General features: G+C 47.7%; 1 protein-coding gene across 1 annotated transcript in view; it reads left to right on the plus strand.

Moving 5' to 3' along the window:
* The window catches only part of MED16 (mediator complex subunit 16), a 34,907-nt gene extending 24,954 nt beyond the window's left edge, over positions 1–9,953 (plus strand). Inside the window, exons 13-16 of the mRNA XM_081958500.1 lie at positions 2,229–2,436; positions 4,598–4,814; positions 6,530–6,613; positions 8,561–9,953. Of these exons, the coding sequence (XP_081814626.1) occupies positions 2,229–2,436; positions 4,598–4,814; positions 6,530–6,613; positions 8,561–8,687 (636 nt within the window). The 3' untranslated portion in view covers positions 8,688–9,953. The remainder of the gene's footprint in view (positions 1–2,228; positions 2,437–4,597; positions 4,815–6,529; positions 6,614–8,560) is intronic.
* Positions 9,954–20,938: the final 10,985 nt, after the last annotated feature.

The raw sequence follows: 20,938 nt of genomic DNA on the forward strand, positions 1-20,938 counted from the left end.
AGGTTGTTTTTGATTGTTTATTTTTTGCCTTCAAGTCAGTGTTGACTCCTGGCGAGTGCAGATTTCTTGACAAGATTTCAGAAGTAGCTTGCCATAGCCTCTTTCCTAGGGCTGAAAGAAGGTGAGAAGGTCACTCAGCTGACTTCATGCTTAAGACAGGAGTGGAATTCTCAGCCTCCCAGTCTCTGGACTGATGGCTTAATCATGACATCAAAGTGACTTAGTTTATGCAGTGTATTTAATGATTTGTGTGGATTCCGCTGTTACACAGAGTTACACAAAAATATCCTTTCTTGCTTGTTTATCCTACAAAGTAAACAGAGTTAGTGTATTGGTATACCACCCCATTTGGACCCTGGCTAATTAAACCAGGATTCCTAGCTTTAAGTGGTGCACCCAGTGCAAGTGTCGTCCCTTTCTGTTGAATATTTTATTTCTTATTTATTTATTTAGAAAATTTATATTTTCTAAATAAATAGAAATAGAGCCGAGATGGCGCAGTGGTTAAATGCAGTATTGCAGTTCGGCAGATCGAATCTCACCAGGCTCAAGGTTGAGTCAGCCATCCATCCTTCTGAAGTGGGTAAAATGAGGACCCAGATTGTTGGGGGCAAGAGGCTGACTCTGTAAACTGCTTAGAGAGGGCTGCTCAGCCCCTCTCTAAGAGGTTTAGAGAGTCAGCCTATGAAGCGGTATATAAGTCTAAGCGCTATTGCTATTGCTATATTGCCGTCTATTTGCACACGGCGATTCAAAGCAGCTTACAGGAACATAAAAACCTCATATATATAAAAATAAAACTAATAAAAGAGAATAATAAGTTTTTGAAATAATATAATAACCCCCACCCTGGTGACAACACATCACACGAGCCATTTAATGGGCTCCATCCACTCCTAACCGGCTCCAGGCACTGCAAGAGGGAGGATACGGCACCGCTTAACTCACCACCGAGACTCAGCTGAGTCATACAGCTGAGTATCAACAGCATATTGACGATACTTCAGTCCGTGGTGACGGATGATTTCACCCAACAGTTGAACGAGAGCGGAGAGAGTAACGAGCCCTGCGGAACCCCGCAAAGCAGTGGGCGAGGGTTGGATCTCTCCCCTCCTATCAACACTGACTGAGAGCGGCCGCAGAGGAAGGAAGTGAAGTAGGATAGCAGAGGGCCTCCCACTCCCATCCCCCAAAGCCACTCTAGAAGAAATGGTTGATGGTATCGAAAGCCGCCAAGAGGTCAAGTAGAGCAAGGATGGATACACTACCCCCATCCTGCCCTCACCAGAGATCATCCAAAAGCGCGACCAATGCCGTTTCTGTCCCATATCCAGGCCTGAATCCTGACTGGCAGGGGTCTAGATAATCTAGATATGCAGATTAACCAGTTAAAACTGCATTATTTCATTAGCCGAAGATTTCTAAAACTGAAGCAATCCTAACTATTGAACCCTAGTATCTTTAACCAAGGAAAGTCAGATGGGCCCGTCCCAGAGAGTCATTGCTGGTTAAGACAGAGAGCTTGCTAGCCTCAACCCTCTATTCCCAATCCTGCCTTGGTGGTTATGAGTAACCTCATCAGAAACAATGGGTTTGCTTTGGAAATCAAAGCAGAAGCAGAATTTCCAAGGATGGGCAGATAGGGATATTTCAAGACATTTAAATAGGAGGAAGGACTCACTGGAGAAGAGCCTAATGCTGGGAAAGATTGAGGGCAAAAGCAGTCGGCGTGAGCTTAAATGGACCCCCGAGGATGGTAGAGGACAGGAAGGCCTGGAGGAACCTTGTCAATGGGGCCACAATGGGTCAGACACGACTTCGCAACTAACAACAACAACAAGGGCATTTAAGAACTGTGGTAGCACAGGCTGCCAGCAATTTGGCAGTTCGATTCTGAGCGGCTCCAGGTTGACTCAGCCTTCCATCCTTCCGAGGTGGATAAAATAAGGACCCAGATTGTTGGGGCAATAGGCTGACTCTGTAAACTGCTTAGAGAGGGCCGTAAAGCACTATAAAGTGGTATATAAGTCTTATTGCTATTGCTATTAACTCATAATGCAAATTGTGCAGTAGGTTCCTTGTCACATTTGATGTCGGGTAATTCAAGCGCCTAATCAATTTGAGTCTTTCTTTTCTTCTCTTATAAGTCTACCAATCATGTTCATTGAAGAATTGTCTGCATCCTTTCAGCCTTGGACTACCTTCAATGTTCCTTTTTCTGCCTTTAGGGCTCTGGACCCGCATCAGGACCTGTTCGGCCAGGTCACAGTTTCCTCCGGGATGGAGCCTCCCTGGGGATGCTTCGCGAACTGATGGTCATGATCCGGATCTGGGGCCTCTTGAAACCAAGCTGTCTTCCCATTTATATAGCCACGTCTGACACGCAGGACAGCATGTCCCTCCTCTTCCGGCTTCTTACCAAATTGTGGCTGTGCTGTGAGTAATCAGATGTGCTGCCAAACGAGGGAGAGGGGTAGAATAGAATAGAATAGAATAGAATAGAATAGAATAGAATAGAATGACAGAGTTGGAAGGGAACTTCTAGTCTTCTAGTCCAACCCCCTACTTAGGCAGGAAACCCTACACCACTTCAGACAAATGGCTATCCAACATCTTCTTAAAGACTTCCAGTGTTGGGGCATTCACAACTTCTGGAGGCAAGTTGTTCCACTGATTAATTGTTCTAACTGTCAGGAAGTTTCTCCTCAGTTCTAAGTTGCTTCTCTCCTTGATTAGTTTCCACCCATTGCTTCTTGTTCTACCCTCTGGTGCCTTGGAGAATAGTTTGACTCCCTCTTCTTTGTGGCAACCCCTGAGATATTGGAACAATGCTATCATGTCTCCCCTAGTCCTTCTTTCTCTTAAACTAAACATACCCAATTCCTGCAACCATTCTTCATATATTTTAGTCTTCAGTCCCTTAATCATCTTTGTTGCTCTTCTCTGCACTCTTTCTAGAGTCTCCACATCTTTTCTACATCGTGGCGACCAAAACTGAATGCAGTATTCCAAGTGTGGCCTTCCCAAGGCATTATAAAGTGGTATTCACACTTCACGTGATCTTGATTCTACCCCTCTGTTGATGTAGCCTAGAACTGTGTTGGCTTTTTTGGCAGCTGATGCACACGGCTGGCTCCTATTTAAATGGTTGTCTCCAAGATCCCTCTCACAGTTTTATGCAGCATAGAACTGTGTTCTAGGCTGGCTTGAAGGCTTGGAGCACAAAGAAATGGTGTGCAGAACATGAGCCAGGTATGACTCATTCAAATCTCAGAAACCATTTGAGCATTTTGAGCTGAACATAAACCATTTCCAGGCTTGAGTTTTGATCTACGTTGTTTCAGTTTTGGTTTGTGAGACAAGCCCATGGACCCTTCTTTTTCACTTTGAGATGATAAAGAAGGAGGCGAGATACAGGTAGTCCTCGACTTACAACAGTTCATTTAGTGACTGTTTGAAGTTACGACGACACTGGAAAAAGTGACACATAATTGTTTTTCACCTTTACAACTGTTTCGGCATCCCCATGGTCATGTGATCAAAATTTGGACACTTGGCAACTGACTCACTCTATTGGCAAAGTGACAATAAAGTTATTCTAAGCCTAAGTCTCACATTTTTGACAGTTGCAGTGTCTTGTGTTGCCACCTTTTGTGACTTTCTGACAAGCAGAGTCCATGGGGAAGCCAGATTCACTTAACAACTATGTTACTAACGTAACATCTGCAGTGATTCACTTGCCAGCTGTGGCAAGAAGGATCCTAAAATGGGGCAAAATTCACTTAACAAATGTCTCGCTTAGCAACAGAAATTTTGGGCTCAATTGTGGTCATAAATTGAGGACTACCTGTAGTCCAGTCTTTGGCCCAGACTTTAGAAAAAAAAAGAAATTTCTTCTTTGAAATGGAATTTTAAAAAAACCATTCCCATAAAATAATGTGTCAGACGTGCCTCCTTCAAAATTCAAGAAAGGAAACCCCCAACTTCATAGTTTTAGGGAAAAGCTCCTTTTACTGAATCTGAACTGAAAGCATTGAAAGTAAAGCAAGATCTGAAACGAAAGGCGCGAAATTGTACATATCAAAGCTTTACTCAAATCCCTCCCCGCAACAACCCCAAGGCGAATGTCCAATCTCCAGCCCCCCAAGGGTGTCATGTGGGGTGCATCTTCAGGTGGCCTCATCCATCAGGGATGCAGAGATGGTTGACCTTGACCAGACCTAAACAGGATCATTCAACATGCACAGAACATGGTGAGAACAAAATTCCCTTCTCGTCCCGAGATATCTCCTCCGGCACGATTCCCCTCCCAAATACCGAAACCCCCTCCCTCCCTGTTACTATGGCAGCTGATTGCAAGCAAAGTGATATAGAGGCTGACACAATGGAAGTAATAATAACGCATGTTTTTGCTACCTGTCTACCCAATATATATTTTTTAAAAAGGAATCCCCTTCATCATTTATCTAGAAATGCTTCCCAGATGAGAACAGATGTTTGTGATCTGATACACATCAATTCTGGGAGTTGAGATCCACGCCTCTTAAAGCGGTGCAAGGATGAAAAACACTGACCCAAAACCTTTTCCCTCGGGCAGGTCGTGACGAAGGGCACTCCAGCGAGCCGGATGATATCTTGATCGATGAATGCTGTCTCCTACCCAGCCAGCTCCTCATCCCAAACATGGATTGGCTTCCGGTGAACGACGCCATCATCAGCAAACTGCAGAACAAGCAGCCGGTCCGTCTGCAGTTTGGAAAGCCTCCCGGGATCGTTGGACACCCCGCTTCAGTTCCATGCGATGCGTTTACTAGGTGCATGGAGGGCAACCTGGTTTTTCTCTTGACACGACAGGGAAGCTCCTTGGCTTGCTGGGCGGAAGGTCCTTTATGCGTTTGACTCTTGCTTAAGGCCTTCACGGCACTCGCTGAAAGATTAGCTTGCTTTAATACAGTCCCAAAGGTGCTTTTTCAAGAGGCAACTGGCAGTGGTGGGATTCAACTGGTGCAACAACCGGTTCGCTGAGCACGCGCTTTGCACGCGCGTGTGCATTTAGTTTCAAAACAGCTCCAAAATGTACGTTCTATTGCATCCCCAGTGAGTAAAACCAGTGAAGGCGTAACAATGCGTTCTACCGCGTCTATCAGCGTCAAACAAAAGAAATATAGGACAGACTAGCGGGGGAGTGGGGGGCAGCTGATCATCGGAGCTACCGGTTCACCCGAACTGGTATAATCCCAGTCCTGGCAACTGGAGTTTCTGGTTTTTCTTTGAAGACGTTTCGCTTCTCATCCAAGAAGCTTCTTCAGCTCTGACTGAATGGTGGGGAATGGTGCGGACAGCTGGTCATTTCCATAGTTTTTTTACCAGCTACCTGCAAGGAGTATTAATCCTTCCATTCTCCACCTTCCAGCTGAAGGAGCTTCATGGATGAGAAGCGAAACGTCTTCCAAGAAAAACCAGAAAGTCCAGTTGCCTCTTGAAAAAGCACCTTCGGGACAATGGGTGACGGAGAATCTCCATGGACTTTAATAATACAGTGTTTTTCCAACATGACCGCTTTAAGACATGTGGACTTCAACTCCCAGAATTCCTCCGTCAGCATGGCTGGTTGACAAATTCTGGGAGTTGAAGTCCACGCATCTTAAAATGACCAAGTTTTAATAGATCCAGTTAAAAACAAGCAGAAGGGAAAGAGGTCCTGAAGTACAAGTTCCTTGACTCAGTGATTTGGGCCAAATTAGCCTTGATTGTAATCTTTCCATAGTTCACATGAGCCTCAGCTCCATTTTGCAACTCCCAAGTGGCAGCAAATCACTGATTTTAGAGCAGTGCTGTATCTTGATTACCGCATTTTTTGGACTATCAGTGTATAAGACGCAGCGAGAGTTTGAAGAGGTAAGTAAGAAAAAAAAAGTAAGAAAAAAAGTTTTTGTCCTCCCCGGCCCCCAGGAGCACCCTGCAGGATTCAGCAGGGCTGAGGGAAGACATAAATACTCCCGTTTTTGTGAAAAATGGGTGAAAAACGGGGGCATTTTTGCCTTCCCTCAGCCCCGTGGAAGCCTGCAGAGTGCTCCTGGGGGCTGGGGGAAGGCAAAAATACCTCTGTTTTTGCAGAAAACGATCCGTTTTTGCAAAAATGGAATGCAGGGGCGGGGATATATAAAAATGGGATGCGGGGGCGGGGGTATATAAAAATGGGATGCGGGGGTATATAAAAATGGCTGTATTCTGTGTAGACCACAAACATTTCCATGCTCTTTTAGGGGGGGAAAGGTGCCTCTTATACTCCAAAATTGCGGTCTTTTTTTTAAAAAAGACACCAAAATTGGGTATAGTAACCTTCATGAACCAGCTGTGTTCATTTTTAAAAAACTGTTGTCCCCTCTTATCCTATATGGAATAATAGGGGCAGGGAAATCGGTCTCCTCCTCTCTTGATGGCATTGTTGTGTTATCACCCTGAAGGATTGTTTCTCCCCGTGGCATTTGGCACTGTGCTATCTAACAAGTGTTGTCTTTATTCCCAGGACTACTGGGTACCCAAAGATTGATCACCTGCGGCGACTCCATCTTGGAGCTTATCCTACTGAAGAATGCAAGTCCTGTACGAGGTTAGCATCCCAGGAAGAAGGAAGGGAAGAGTCCAGTCCCCCCAAAAGATTCATCTTAAATTTTGAACCTAATCCCAAACTGACTAAAGATAAGCAGAAGTAGGAGAAGAATAGGCAGAGCTGAGGTGTGTGTGGAGTTTGTTATCAACCTTGAACCCTTAAAGCAGGGGTGTCCAAACTTGGGAACTTTAAGACTTGTGGACTTCAACTTCCAGCTATGCTGGCTGGGGAATTCTGGGAGTTGAAGTCCACAAGTCTTAAAGTTCCCAAGTTTGGACACCCCTGCCTTAAAGGTAAAGGTAAAAGATTCCCCTCATACATATGTGCTAGTCGTTTCTGACTCTAGGGGGCGGTGCTCATCTCCATTTCAAAGCCAAAGAGCCAGCGCTGCCCAAAGACATCTCCGTGGTCATGTGGCCAGCATGACTAAATGCCAAAGCCGCACAGAACCCTGTTACCTTCCCACCAAAGGTGGTTCCTATTTTTCTACTTGCATTTTTTACATGCTTTCGAACTGCTAGGTTGGCAGAAGCTGGGACAAGTAACGGGAGCTCACTCCGTTATGCGGTGCTAGGGATTCGAACCGCCGACCTTTCTGATCGACAAGCTCAGCGTCTTAGCCACTGAGCCACCGCGTTCCTAGAATCCTTCTGTTCCCACAAACGATCTAAGTCCAAGCCCTCTTGAATTCCATTGATTCTTATCTAGTGCCAATGTAGTGACTAGATTCTTGTTGATAGGGTTAAGCGATACATCTTTAAATGCAACTTAACTATGGTTCTGATCCTTCCTGCCTTACAGCAGAGAGAAATTGGAGCTGCTGGTCAAAGTTTGTAAAGGGTGAAAAAAGGTTTCTACAGTCATGCAGAGCATTAAATCAAAAGGCCTTACGATGGCTCCTCTCTTTATAAGTTGTGGAGGATATATGCAGGAGTGGGATTCAGATAATTTAACAATTGATTTGGGGTCAGGTTGGCTATGGTGGGAGGCGTGGCCCATTCCCATCCTCCAGCTCCATCGCACATGCGGGATGGTCCCCCTGCAACAGCCAATCTGATCCTGGGTGAACCGGTTGTTAAATTACACCCCCCCTCCCGCTATCAAAGTGGATCCTGGGCCCTGCGCTGCAATGGAGAAACGGGTAAAACCAGGGGGTAATTTAACAACCAGTTCAGCTCAACCAGTGCGAACCTGCTGAATCCCACCACTGGATGTATGTAAACTGGATGTATGACTACCTGGCATAAGGTACAGGTAGTCCTCACTCTATGACCAAGTGGAGACCAAAATTTCCATTGCTAAGCAAGCAAGTGGGTTGTGCTCCATTTTATGACCTTTTTGCCAGGGTTATTAACTCAACCTGGCTTTCGCCATTAAATTTGCTTGTCAAAAGCCAGCTAGGAAGGTTAGAAATGATGATCGCTTGACCCCAAGACAATGCAGCCATTATAAATACATGCCAGTCGTCAAGCGCCTGAATTTTGATTACGTGATCACGGGAACGGTCACATCAGAGGTGGCATTCAGCAGGTTCTGACCAGTTCTGGAGAACCGGTAGCGAAAATTTTGAGTAGTTCAGAGAAGCGGTAAATACCACCTCTGGCTGGCCCCGCCCCCATCTATTCTCTGCCTCCCGAGTCCCAGCTGATCGGGAGGGAATGGGGATTTTACAGTATGCTTCCCCTGCCACGCCCACTAAGCCATGCCCACAGAACCGGTAGTAAAGTTTTGAATCCCACCACTGGGTCACATAACCTAATACTCCTTCCTCCTCCCATTTTCCCCACAACCACAAACCTGTGAGGTCAATTGGGCTGAGTCAGAGGGATGATCCAAAGTCACCCAAAGTTCATACGGGAAACCTTGTCAAAACAATACGAAAACGTTTTCGCTCCATACTTTTTGGAGAAGTTTCTCAGCTGGGTGCCATATTGTCCCCCTGTTTAGGTGCGGCTGTGTTACCATGCTCCGTTCCCCCAATAAGACCACGGCTGTGAAGCAGTGGGAGCAGCGATGGATCAAGAATTGCCTTTGCGGTGGTCTTTGGAGAAGAATGCCCCTCAGCTACTCATGATGGCCGCCAGGACTCTTTGTCTCACCCAGATGGGATTCCTGAGGAGTTTTGCAGCTTATTCCAGAAACTCCATTCAAAAAAAAAAATGTCCTGGAGGGGAAAAAAATCCCCAACATAAGATACGACAGAAAGAATTGGGGGTGATTTTTATCCACCCCTTGGAGGAGAAGACTTTCCTGGGCCAAAGCACCAAGAGAAATCAATTTCCATTTGCGCTGGAAGAGTTTGAATTGATTGGCACTTCTGGTAGCAAAAGGAATTTGGCCAGTGCCAAAGTTGCATTGATAGCCCTAAATGGCACCATAGTTTCTTCTCTTTATTAGCTTTTAATATTATTGAGATTTTAGCTCAACATTCAGGAAGGGTTAAAATGCTGCTTTTAAAAATGAAGCATATTTTTTTTTTAGCATTGTTCGAGTTGCAGAAAAGTAGACAATTGTAGGAAAGCAAAGAGCTTTTCTTGGTGTGTGAATTTGCTTCACTCAGAGAAATTGTGGGAGAGGGTTGGGGAAAACATTTTAACTATCAACATTCGTCCTTATTTTTCCACATGCTCCTGCCGCAAAACTCCCTGTATCAAGAAACTAATGTATTGGCAAACTGAGGTCAAACCTATTCCATTCTTCTCTACTTCTGCCTGTTGTCTGAAATAATCCAGTCTAAAATCCTTCCATTTCAGGAAGATTTGGTTCTTCTCTCAGCATACAGCTGCAGTGGCGTAGCGTGGGTTGTCAGCACCCGGGGCAAGTAATTTGCGCCCCCTAACCCGAGGGCGGCCCGACTGCAGCTGCCCCTGGGTCGGCATCAGTCAAGTGAGGCTCTCCATGCTGGCCTCCTGCCATCCTCCCGAGGAGGAGCTCGACAGGGCAGCGGGAAAAGGCTCGACTGAAGGGAAGCAGGTGCCGCGGGGGTGGGAGGCGCACCGGGGGCTTCGGGAAGGCGCCGGCTCCCCGGGGCGCTCCAGGCGGAGCGGGAGGACGCAGTGGCGTTGCAGCCGCGGGCAGACGGAGCGCAGCGCCGCTCTCATTCAGCTCCCGCAGGGGCGGCGCGGCGGGTCTTGGCGGCTCCGCTGGGAGGTAGGCGGTGCGCAGGAGGGGCCTGGGCGTGCCAGGGCCGGGAAGCTTAGTTCGCGGGCCAAGCCGGGCGCGGAAAGAGGCGGCCACAGTCCGGCAAAGGGCGGCGCGGGGCGAGTCAGGGCGCCCCCCCAGATGTTGCGCCCGGTGCGGCCGGCACCCCCTGCACCCCCCCACGCTACGCCACTGTACAGCTGATATGTCTACTTTAAACTTCTAGCTCTACATTCTTCAGAGACCATTCCTTTGAAAAGGATGTTGTGATACAAGGATGTGAAAACCGTCCTTTTTAAAAAAAAAATCCTGGGATTCCAGACTCCACAGATCCCTCTCTGCAAGTGTGTGTGTGTGTGTGTGTGTGTGTGTGTGTGTGTCTGCCTCCTGCAAAGGAGTTGCAAAAAAATTTTGCAATTTTTTTAAATCCCTCATGGATGAGTGGTGGCTTTCTTTGTGCCCAATAATTCTGTGTTTTCTCAGAAAATGGAGACAGCAAAGAAGTTAAAGATATTCATGGATAAGCGATGGTTTTATAAATATTGTAACGGGATTCGAGTTTGTACAGATTGTAATTATAGAGTTTTGTATGCTTTGTAAATGGAGGACATCTTTTATTCTTTGTTTTGCCTCGTGATGTACTTCCCTGCCTCTCTGAACTTTTAAAGCAAAAAACAAACAAACCTCAAACCCTTCAAAGGAACTCCCTCCCTTCCCTCCCTCCCTCTCAAATACAGCTTGGGACAGTTTTTAAATCCCTTCTGTTTTGAAGTTTGCTTTGACATTTTATTTGCAGGAAACCATGATGGGAAGAAATGGTGGAGGAGAGGTGAAAGCAGCTGGAAGTTATCCAGGACCAGCAATTTTTGATTTTTGTGTTTGCAGTGATCAGCCAGTTAATACAGATAGTCCTTGACTTACAAGAGCCGTGGTGGCGCAGTGGTTAGAGTACAGTACTGTAGGCTATTTCTGCTGACTGCCAGCTGACTGCAATTTGGCAGTTCGAATCTCACCAGGCTCCAGGTTGACTCAGCCTTCCATCCTTCCGAGGTGGGTAAAATGAGGACCCAGATTATTGAGGGCAATAGGCTGGCTCTGTAAACTGCTTAGAGAGGGCTGTAAAGCACTGTGAAGTGGTATATAAGTCTAAGTGCTACTGCTATTGCTATAACCATTCATTTAGTGACCGCTTGAAGTTGCAGTGGCACTGAATAAAGTGTCTTACGACGGTCCTCACCCTTAGGACCTTGGGAGCATCTCCGTGGCCATATGATCAAAATTCAGACGCCTGTCAACCAGCATGTTTTTATGAGTGCTTCTAGGGGCTTGGGAGGGCGAAAGCGCGATGCACGGAGGGCTTGGAAGCCCAAAAATGGGCCCATTTTTGGTGAAAATGGGCCATGCGGAGCACTGCAGAGTGCTTCTGGGGGCCAGGGAGGGCGAAAATGCAACACACAAAGGGTTCGGGAGGCCAAAAGCTCCCACATATAGTCTATAAGACGCACCTAAATTTTCACCCACTTTTAAAGGGGGGAAAGGTGCTTCTTATAGTCCAAAAATATGGTCATTCTTTCTCTTTAATTTCTGAGTTTTAAGTTCAGTTTCAGAACCATGGTTCCATATAATTCAATTTTTAAAGTGTTTTTGGTGGACTCTGAACTGTTGCATAATCACACAGGCGGGATGTGCACAAACCATGAAGTTGTTTTGTACATACAGTTGACGCATTTGTGAGTCAGTGTTTTCAGTAAACACATTATCTCTTTCACTCCTGTGCAAAATCTCTGTCAGCCCAAGTGCACTTCAAAACCACCACTCCTTAAGATCGAAGAGCTTTTATCAGAAAAGTGAAAAATGAATAAAAGGGAGGGAAATATGCGTTTGTCGCAACCATTCCAATTAGTGCTCATGGAAAGGAGAGAAACATTGTTTCTTCAAATTATTGATAATTGGTATTTTGAGCAAAAACATCAGAATAGGCTTAAGTAAAAATACCTGTAAATGTTCATGCAGTGGAAATCTGAAATGTAAATCTAGTGTTAGGCAAAGTTCTTATCCTTTATTTTTATGCCTGGAACTCACGCCAGCTGCAGAGTATCCATTTTCTTCCATCTAAATCAAATCCCAGCTTCTTCACCCAGGTTCCTAGACCTCAAGCTCAGCCAAAGTGTAAATATATTTTATATATTTACACTCAGCCTAGTGTGATAGTTTAGTGTTCCTTTAATATTTTGTCTGACTCTACCCACTGAGTTTTGTGATTTAATCAAAACACAAATGAACAAAACCATAAGTTAATATGATGCATAAGTTGAAGTTTGTCTATTTATCTGCATATACTCCTCACTCACAACCACCCCTCCCATTTTTACTCCAAAGAAGTAAGTAAGTAAGTAAACTTTTATTTATAAACCGCACCCTTTCCTAAACAGGACTCGGGGCGGTGTACAGACATATTAAAAACCATATAGATACAAAATATAAATGTGCATAAATATATAAACATATAAACGGAGGAGGTAGAATGTGCTGTACCAAATTTAAATTAAAATACAAATATAATTAAAATTTCCCTTAAAAATTACACAGTAAGATGTTTGCCAGGAGGTTAAAATGGGACTATAAATCGGCTAAGCCAGCTAATTGGAACAGGTGGGTCTTGAGCTTCTGTCGGAAGGAGCAGAGGTCGTTAGTAGTTCTAATATCGGGGGGGGGGGAGGTCATTCCAGAGGGTTGGGCCCATCACAGAGAAGGCTCTACTCCTAGGCGCCGCCCGCTGGCACTGCTTGGCAGATGGCACCTGGAGGAGTCCCTCCCTGTGAGAGCGAAGAAAGTTGATTTGAGTGGAAATTTAAACCCTGTATATTCAGGGTATTCTCAACTGTCCACACATCACTAGTATTTTGTGTTATTTTCATTCCCCATAGTTATGTTTCCTGCCTCTCTTCCTCAACTTACTTCAGTACACTTAGCTCAGGGAGCCCAAAGCTCTCTTGATATTGTTCAACTACGTTTCCCATCATTCTTCACCACTGATTTGCAATTGGCTGGTGTTACTGGATGTATAGTTGGTGTGTTTTAAATCCATGTAACTCAGACTTGGCAACCTTTAAGATGTGTGGACTTCAACTCCCAGAATTCTCTAGCCAGTGTGACCATTTCTGTGAATTCTGGGGATTGAAGTTAAAGTTCAATACTGGGGAAATCCTAGAAAAGACAATCAAGCCATAGTGCGAACATCAAGAAACATGCAAAGATTTGAATAGACTAACTTGGGTTTGTCAAAAACAGATCATGCCAAAAATAGAACGATTTTATTCTTTGACAAAGAATACAATAGTGGATCGGGAAAATACTGTAATACATAATTTACTTACTTCAGTAAGGCATTTGACAAAGTAGAACGTAGCCTACTTCTTGGTAAGAGAGGTACAGTAGTGGAATGCACGACCTGATACTGTGGTTTCTTCCCTAACCCCCAAAACTTTAACCTTAGACTGTCTTCTGTCGACCTCACCCCATTCCTAAGAGGTCTTTAAGGGGCACGCATAAGCGCACCAACGTGCCTACCATCCCTGTCCTAATATTCCCTTGTATTCGTATTCATGTATTCATAATCATGTCTATACTTATATCTGTTATCTAATTCATACTTGATGAAATAAATAAATATAAAAAAATGATAGGAAAAATGTAAGAACAATTAATCAGTGAAACAGCTTTCCTCCTGAAGTTGTGAGTGTGCAATCTTTGGGATTTTTTAAGAAGAGGTTAGACAGCCATTTGTCTGGAATGGTATAAGGCAGTGATGGCAAACCTATGGCTTGCGTGCCACAGGTGACACTTGGAGCCATTTGTTACGGCGCGTGAGGCGTTGGCCAGCTGACTTCAGCCTTCATTTTCGGCCGTTTTTCACCCTCCGGAGACTTCCCTGAAGCCTCTGGAGGGTGAAAAACAATCCAATGCGCGAACTGGAAGTTCAGGAATGGACTTCCGGTTTGCCCGTAAGGCCGTTTTTTGCCCTCACGCAGGGGGGTCTTGCACATAGAACTGGCACGCGACGGGAAAAAGGTTATCCATCAGTACTATAAGGTCTTGCTTTATCAGGGGATTGGACTAGAAGACCTCCAAGGTCCCTTCCAACTCTTGTTATTCCATATTCTGTACGTCTACACATATAGAAATTGGTTCGGTTGGAAAACATTGTTCTATGGGGTTTTAACCCTTTACTGGGTAATTCAACTAACAACCTTTAGATGATTCTATACAGTTCCTTAGCTATAAGAGCTATCTCAAATCTGACGCTACCAGGTATTATCAGGAAATATTCAGTAGCATCTATCTGAATGGAATATACAGTCCACCTTCTCGAGGGTTGCAAGAGGTTTCAGTCAAGAAGGGGAACAGACACCATTATAACTGATAAGAACAACCTGAAAATCTAGGTCAGAAGCAGATCATTATGGTTGGTAGGAGTCAATCAATTCACACTTGTGAATTGGCCCTAGGAGTCAATCAATTCACACATACAGAATAACCTACCAGAGATAACACTAAGAAAGGGTCACATCCAAATTAAAAACCGAATTAATGGTCTGTATAATAAGGTAAAGGTTCCCCTCGCACATACGTGCCAGTCATTCCCAACTCTAGGGGGCGGTGCTCATCTCCGTTTCAAAGCCAAAGAGTCAGCGGTCCGAAGACGTCTCCGTGGTCATGTGGCTGGCATGACCAAACACCGAAGGCACACGGAATGCTGTTCCCTTCCCACCAAAGCTGGTTCCTATTTTTCTACTTGCATTTTTACATACTTTCGAACTGCTAGGTTGGCAGAAGCTGGGACAAGTAACGAGAGCTCACTCCATTACACTGCACTATCCCTAACCCTGGTGCATATTTCATTCCACCAACCATTCTCTAACACACATGCACACATACAAACACTATCGTCTCTTCTATCCCTCTTCCTTCCCAGAGGACAAGCATAGGGGAAATACCAGAATGGTTAAAGAGATAATTTTGCATGGTAGATATTTCTTTAAATTGTGCATTTTACATAGAGTCTTTCCTAACAGATTCCTTTTTCATGTTCCTGTATTGTAATATTTGGAAAACACTGCATTTTAATAATGTCTAATTTCCAGTTTGGGTATTTGTCTGCAACCTTAAGTAAGTTCACATCTAAATGTAAACTAAATGAATTGCATTACCATTTCCAGTTGGAAGTCAGCCAGGCACAGCTGGAACTGTGGCAAAGGTTTGTCCCAATTTTTAAAGGAAAGTAAAACCTCTCCTACATTTTTATTGTAAAGTGATTTTCTTTTGAGATAGTAGGTATATATGAAAACGAGAAAGATTTTTGGATTCCAGAGTACTTGGACGCCCTCTATTGGAGAATAGAAATCATTGCTTACCTCTAGAAAACTACATACTGTAATCCTGCTTGACAAACTGAGTTTCATTTACATTCATATAGTCCTCAACTTACGACCACAATTGGACCTGGAATTTCCATTGTTAAGTCATTGTAGTTGTAAGTCAAGCTGGACCAGAGCCTATAACAATTTATACAGTGGTTGTTAAGTGAATCACATTAAGGAAATCCACCCAGAAATTGGCAAAAAAGGGTCACAGATCATAATGATGTAACTGGAGGATGCTGCAACAGGTTGTAAATGGTGAACCGGTTGCCAAGGGCTTCAATTGTGATCATGTGACCACAGGGATGGTGCAACTGTCATAAGTGCAAGTACAGTTGTCACTTTTCCCAAAGCTGTTGTGATTTTGTACCATGACCGAACATAGAATCATAGTGCTGGAAGAGGTCTTTTAATCCAACCTCCTGCTCAAGACAGGAAACCTTATACCAGAGGTGTCAAACTGGATTTCTTCGAGGGCTGGATCAGCATTGTAATTCTCCTCCATGGGCCGGCTCCTCCAGAGGGGGAGAAATGGGACGAACGCCTCCTGCAGCACCCTGCTGGCTGAAAACAGGGTGCAGGGTGCCCGTGTGCAGCCCCCCCCCATGCTATTTTGGCTGACAGAGTACTAAAGGAGGCCGTCCAGGCCAAAAAAGGAGGGTGCGGCAGGGGTGGATTGCACATGTGCAAAACGCTAAAAAAAGAGGGGGTGGGAATTACATTTCTGCAATGAAAATTGTTCTGCACATGCGCAGAACCGGAAATCAAGATGGCGCCGCCGTAGGAGAACCTGTTCGGGGGCATGGCAGGCCTGGGTCACTGCCGGTTCCAGCGACCCAGGCCGCCAAGTTACTACCGGTGCAGCTGAACCGGGCCGAACCAGTAGGAACCCACCTCTGGGGTGCAGAGCCCCCGCACATGACCGATGTAATAAGACAACCCTCTATTGGAATGTTCTTTCCCCTCCCCCCCTCCACCACACTCACTTCCCTCCTAGACTCACCTGTTCGCCTGGCACTGGCCCCCCTCCTGGACAGATTCCCCCCCTCCCCCACCCTAAAACCCTCCCTGGAACCCCCTAAAAAGGATAAAAAACAATTGCTGAGAAACGCTGCTATAAGTGGCTGAGAAATCGGCCCCAATAATGTTTTGGGGAAGGCTAGATGTGTTTTAGGACAGGGCTCTCCAACCTTGGTAACTTTATGACTTGTGGACTTAAACTCCCAGAATTCCTCAGCCAGTAGGAGTTGAAGTCCAACAAATTGTAAAGTTACCGAGGTTGAAGACCCCTGTTTTAGGAGACCAAATAGTTACCTGTTGCTTTACGTTACACGTAGTCTTTGATTTTCAACTGTTTAATGACCCTGGGACTTGAGGATGCACCATTGCTGGAGGTTTACAAAAATAGACAGGACAATAACGCAATTAGTTAAAAGGAGGAGGAGCTTCCGGCGATGGCGGTCGCCTCCTGAAGCTCCGGAACGCCAAGGAGCTCGGCGATGGGGGAAAGAGGCTGTATCCAGCCCTCGTTCCATCTGAGGGCCGGGAGTCAGAGAGCATGACCACCCTGGCCCATTTTGGACCCTTTTGGGTCCGCCAGGGTGGGTCGAGAGGCTGGAGGGAAGGCTGGAGAGAAGACGGTGTGCGGAGTGGGGAGAGAAGCCGGCAACGGAAATGGCGGCGTTGTGGCAGTGGCGGCGGCAGCATTGGAGAGAGCGGGAGGAAGGAAGGAGGAATGTGAGGCTGCGAAGCTGAGAGGCTGTGTGAGAGAGGCTATAGCCGCGGTGACGCCGGGAAGAGAAATGTTGGAACGTTGGAAGGAGAGAGGCTGGTGAGCATACGCTGGAAGGAGAGAGGCTGGTGAGCAAACGCTGGAAGGAGAGAGGCGGGTGAGCAGACGCTGGAAGGAGAGAGGCCGGTGAGGCTGGCGAGCAACGTTGGAAGGAGAGAGGGAAGAAGAAGTTGGAAGGAGAGAGGCTGGTGAGCAGAGAGGATTGGAAGGAGAGAAGGAGAGATTGGAAGGAGAGAGAGAGAGAAGGAAGGAGAGAGAGAGAGAAAAAGAAGGAGTTGGAAGGAGAGAAGCTGGTGAATAGAGAGAAAGTGGCTACAGCTGCGGCTGCAGCGACGCTGGAAGGACGCTGGAAGGAGAGAGGCTGGCACCAACAACAGCAGCCGCTGTAAGAGCTGCCATGGAAGCCAGGAACATCATTAGGACATTGGGTGAGATCCACCATCATCTGGATTTTGGGTGGGAGTCATGAGAGAGCAGGACTGGAATGGAGGCTGGGGGCGGCTGGGGGCGGCCTGGAACACCGGAGGCCACCGGAAGCCCTATATTAGGGCCATGGGTAGGCCACAGGGATGTCTAGGCCAAGACCATCTGCCCCCAAGAACATCGGCCCCCTCCCAATTGGGAACCCCATTCCTTAAGAACTCCAGATTACTATCTACAAACTCTCTCTATGAACTCCCACCCACTTAGGATCATCTAGGCTGCTACCACCCTTTGGACCATCTCTCCACCACCCAGACCACCACTTGGACATTTGATCACTCTTCCCCCCCCCTTTTTTTTTGACTGACCACTCATCATCTACAACACCTTGACCCCATCGTGTTTTTTAAGATTTTTAAGATTATTTATTCGAGGCTAGACCTGCTCCGCCTGCGGGAGTCCCCCCTCTCGCAGGCATGGCCCTTGACGCTTGTAAGGGCCCGCCTTGATGACGGGTTTATAGACCCCGAGAGGTGGAAGAAAAGGAAGCTTAGGGGGTTTTTAACTAATTGTTTTTTATCCTTTTTAGGGGGTTCTAGGGAGGGTTTTAGGGTGGGGGAGGGGGGAATCTGTCCAGGAGGGGGGCCAGTGCCAGGCGAACAGGTGAGTCTAGGAGGGAAGTGAGTGTGGTGGAGGGGGGGAGGGGAAAGAACATTCCACTAGAGGGTTGTCTTATTACATCGGTCGTGGGGAGGAGGGGATGCGAGGACAGGAGAAGACCACAACGTTGGTTGGGAGACCGTGGTTGTTGGTTACACCCGGTCGTTTGTACCAACCCCCGCAATCTAGGTGGTCAGGAACTACAGAGCCAGGGCCTGAGGCTGATGCTCTGCAATGCAAGGTCCGTCACCAACAAGGCCCCCCTCATTAATGAGTTGATCTCAGAGGGGGAGCTGGACCTTGCAGGGATAACAGAGACCTGGTTGGGCCACGAGGGTGGTTTACCCCTCGTGGAAATGTGCCCACCGGGTTTCCGTGCATTCCATCAGCCTCGGGCCCTGGGTAAGGGTGGTGGGGTGGCGGTAGTTATACGGGAATGTCTAGAGCCGAGGGAGTTCACTGTACCTCAGATACTCGGATGTGAGTCCCTTGGTGTGAAATGGGGCCCAGGGAGGCAGTGGGGCTTGCTGATTGTATACTTGGCTCCTCGCAATGCGTCAGCAGCCCTGCCGGAGCTCCTCAAGCTGATCTCAGAGACGGCAGTTGAGACCCCCAAGCTTGTGGTTATGGGGGATTTCAACTTGCCGTCGACGGGGGAAGCATCCGAGGTAGCTCGGGAGTTCATGGCTTCCATGACAGCCATGGACCTGACCCAATTAATTCAGGGCCCCACACACGAAGGTGGCCACACTCTGGACCTTGTTTTTGTATCTGAACAGTGGACGAGTGATCTGGGAAAAGGGGATGTAACCATCACTCCCCTGTCATGGTCAGATCACTCATGTCTCCGGTTGGACTTCCCTGGCGCTACCCCCCACCGTGAGGAGGCGGAACCAAACTGTCCAAGTTGGTACCACCCCAGGCGCCTGATGGAACCAGATAGGTTCCAGATGGAGCTTGGGCCATTCCCTGTAGCCCTGACCCGCTCTCGCTCCGAGAACCTAGTGGCCGCCTGGAATAGGGCGGCCGCTGGGGCCCTGGACCGAGTTGCGCCTTTGCGGCCTCTCCTGCGGCGACGACCCACCCGGGCTCCTTGGTTTACCGAGGACCTGAGGGTGATGAAGCGCCATAGGAGACGCCTAGAGGGCAGGTGGAGGTCCTCACGCTCCGAATCTGACCGAACACAGGTAAGAGCCTATTCACGGACTTACCTTGTGGCATTAAGAGTGGCCAAACGCAGACATTGTGCCACTCTTATTGCGTCCGCCGATAACCGCCCTGCTGCCCTGTTTCGGGTGACCCGCTCTCTCTTATCACAGAGGACGCGGGAAGCCCCTTTACAGGGCAGAGCAGAGGAGTTTGGGGAATATCTGCAGGACAAAATCGCTCAGATCCGGAGCGGATGGGCCCCCTTCAGTGGACCAGAGGAGCCGCCAACAGTGAGTCTTGTGAGACCATTCTGGGAGGAGTTTGATTCTGTTGCCCCCGAGGATTTGGATAGGTTGCGTGGACGGCTGCGACCGACCACATGTTTAATGGACCCGTGTCCCACCTGGTTGGTACTGGCATCCTGGGAAGTGACACGAGGCTGGCTACTGGGCTTGGTGAACGCCTCTTTGAGCGAGGGGTCCTTACCTTCCGCCTTGAAAGAGGCGGTGGTGAGGCCCTTACTCAAGAGGCCTTCCCTTGACCCGATGGAGCTAGCTAATTATCGTCCAGTCTCCAACCTTCCCTTTTTAGCGAAGGTTGTAGAGAATGTGGTGGCACAGCAGTTTCCACGACACCTTGAGGAATCCGAATATCTAGACCCACGCCAGTCCGGCTTCCGGCCCGGACACAGCATGGAGACGGCCTTGGTCACGTTGGTCGATGATCTCTGGAGGGCCAGAGATAGGGGCTGTTCCTCTATCCTGGTCCTATTAGATCTCTCGGCGGCTTTTGATACCATCGACCATGGTATCCTATTGCGCCGGCTGGGGGGGATGGGAGTTGGAGGCACCGTTCTGCGGTGGTTCGGCTCCTACCTCTCCGACCAGACGCAATGTGTGTTGACAGGGGGGCAGAGGTCGACCCTAAGGCCACTCACTTGTGGGGTGCCTCAGGGGTCGGTCCTCTCGCCCCTTCTGTTCAACGCATATGTGAAGCCGCTGGGGGAGATCATCCGTGGTTTTGGGGTGGAGTATCATCTGTACGCTGATGATACGCAGCTGTACATTTCCACCCCAGACCACCCCAACGAGGCTGTCGAGGTGATGACCCGGTGTTTGGAAGCCGTCGGGGTCTGGATGGGGGACAACAGACTCAAGCTCAACCCCTCCAAGACTGAGTGGCTGTGGCTACCGGCACCCCGGTTCAGTCAGTTGATTCCATCACTGACCATAGGGGGCGAGCAATTGCCCCCTGTGGAACGGGCCGCAATTTGGGCGTCCTCCTAGATGCCCGGCTGTCAATGGATGACCATGTGGCAGCCGTGGCAAGGGGGGCGTTCCACCAGGTTTGCCTGGTGCGCCAATTGCGCCCCCTACTGGACCGGGATGCCCTACGCACGGTCACTCATGCACTGGTGACGTCTCGGCTGGACTACTGCAATGCCCTCTACATGGGGCTTCCCTTGGGACGCGCTCGAAGACTGCAGCTAGTCCAGAACGCAGCCGCGCGGGCTATTATGGGGAGTACTAGGTACTCCCACATAACACTGCTCCTGCGCGAGCTGCACTGGCTGCCTGTGGTCTTTCGGGTGCGTTTCAAGGTGTTAATTACCATCTTTAAAGCGCTCCATGGCTCAGGACCTAGGTACTTGCGGGATCGCATCCTACCACATACTTCCCTACGACCGATTCGCTCTCACAGGGAAGGACTCCTCCGGGTGCCGTCCACTAAGCAATGCCA

This window comes from Natrix helvetica (genome assembly GCF_964273705.1).
Source record: "Natrix helvetica genome assembly, chromosome: 1".
NCBI lineage: Eukaryota > Metazoa > Chordata > Lepidosauria > Squamata > Natricidae > Natrix > Natrix helvetica.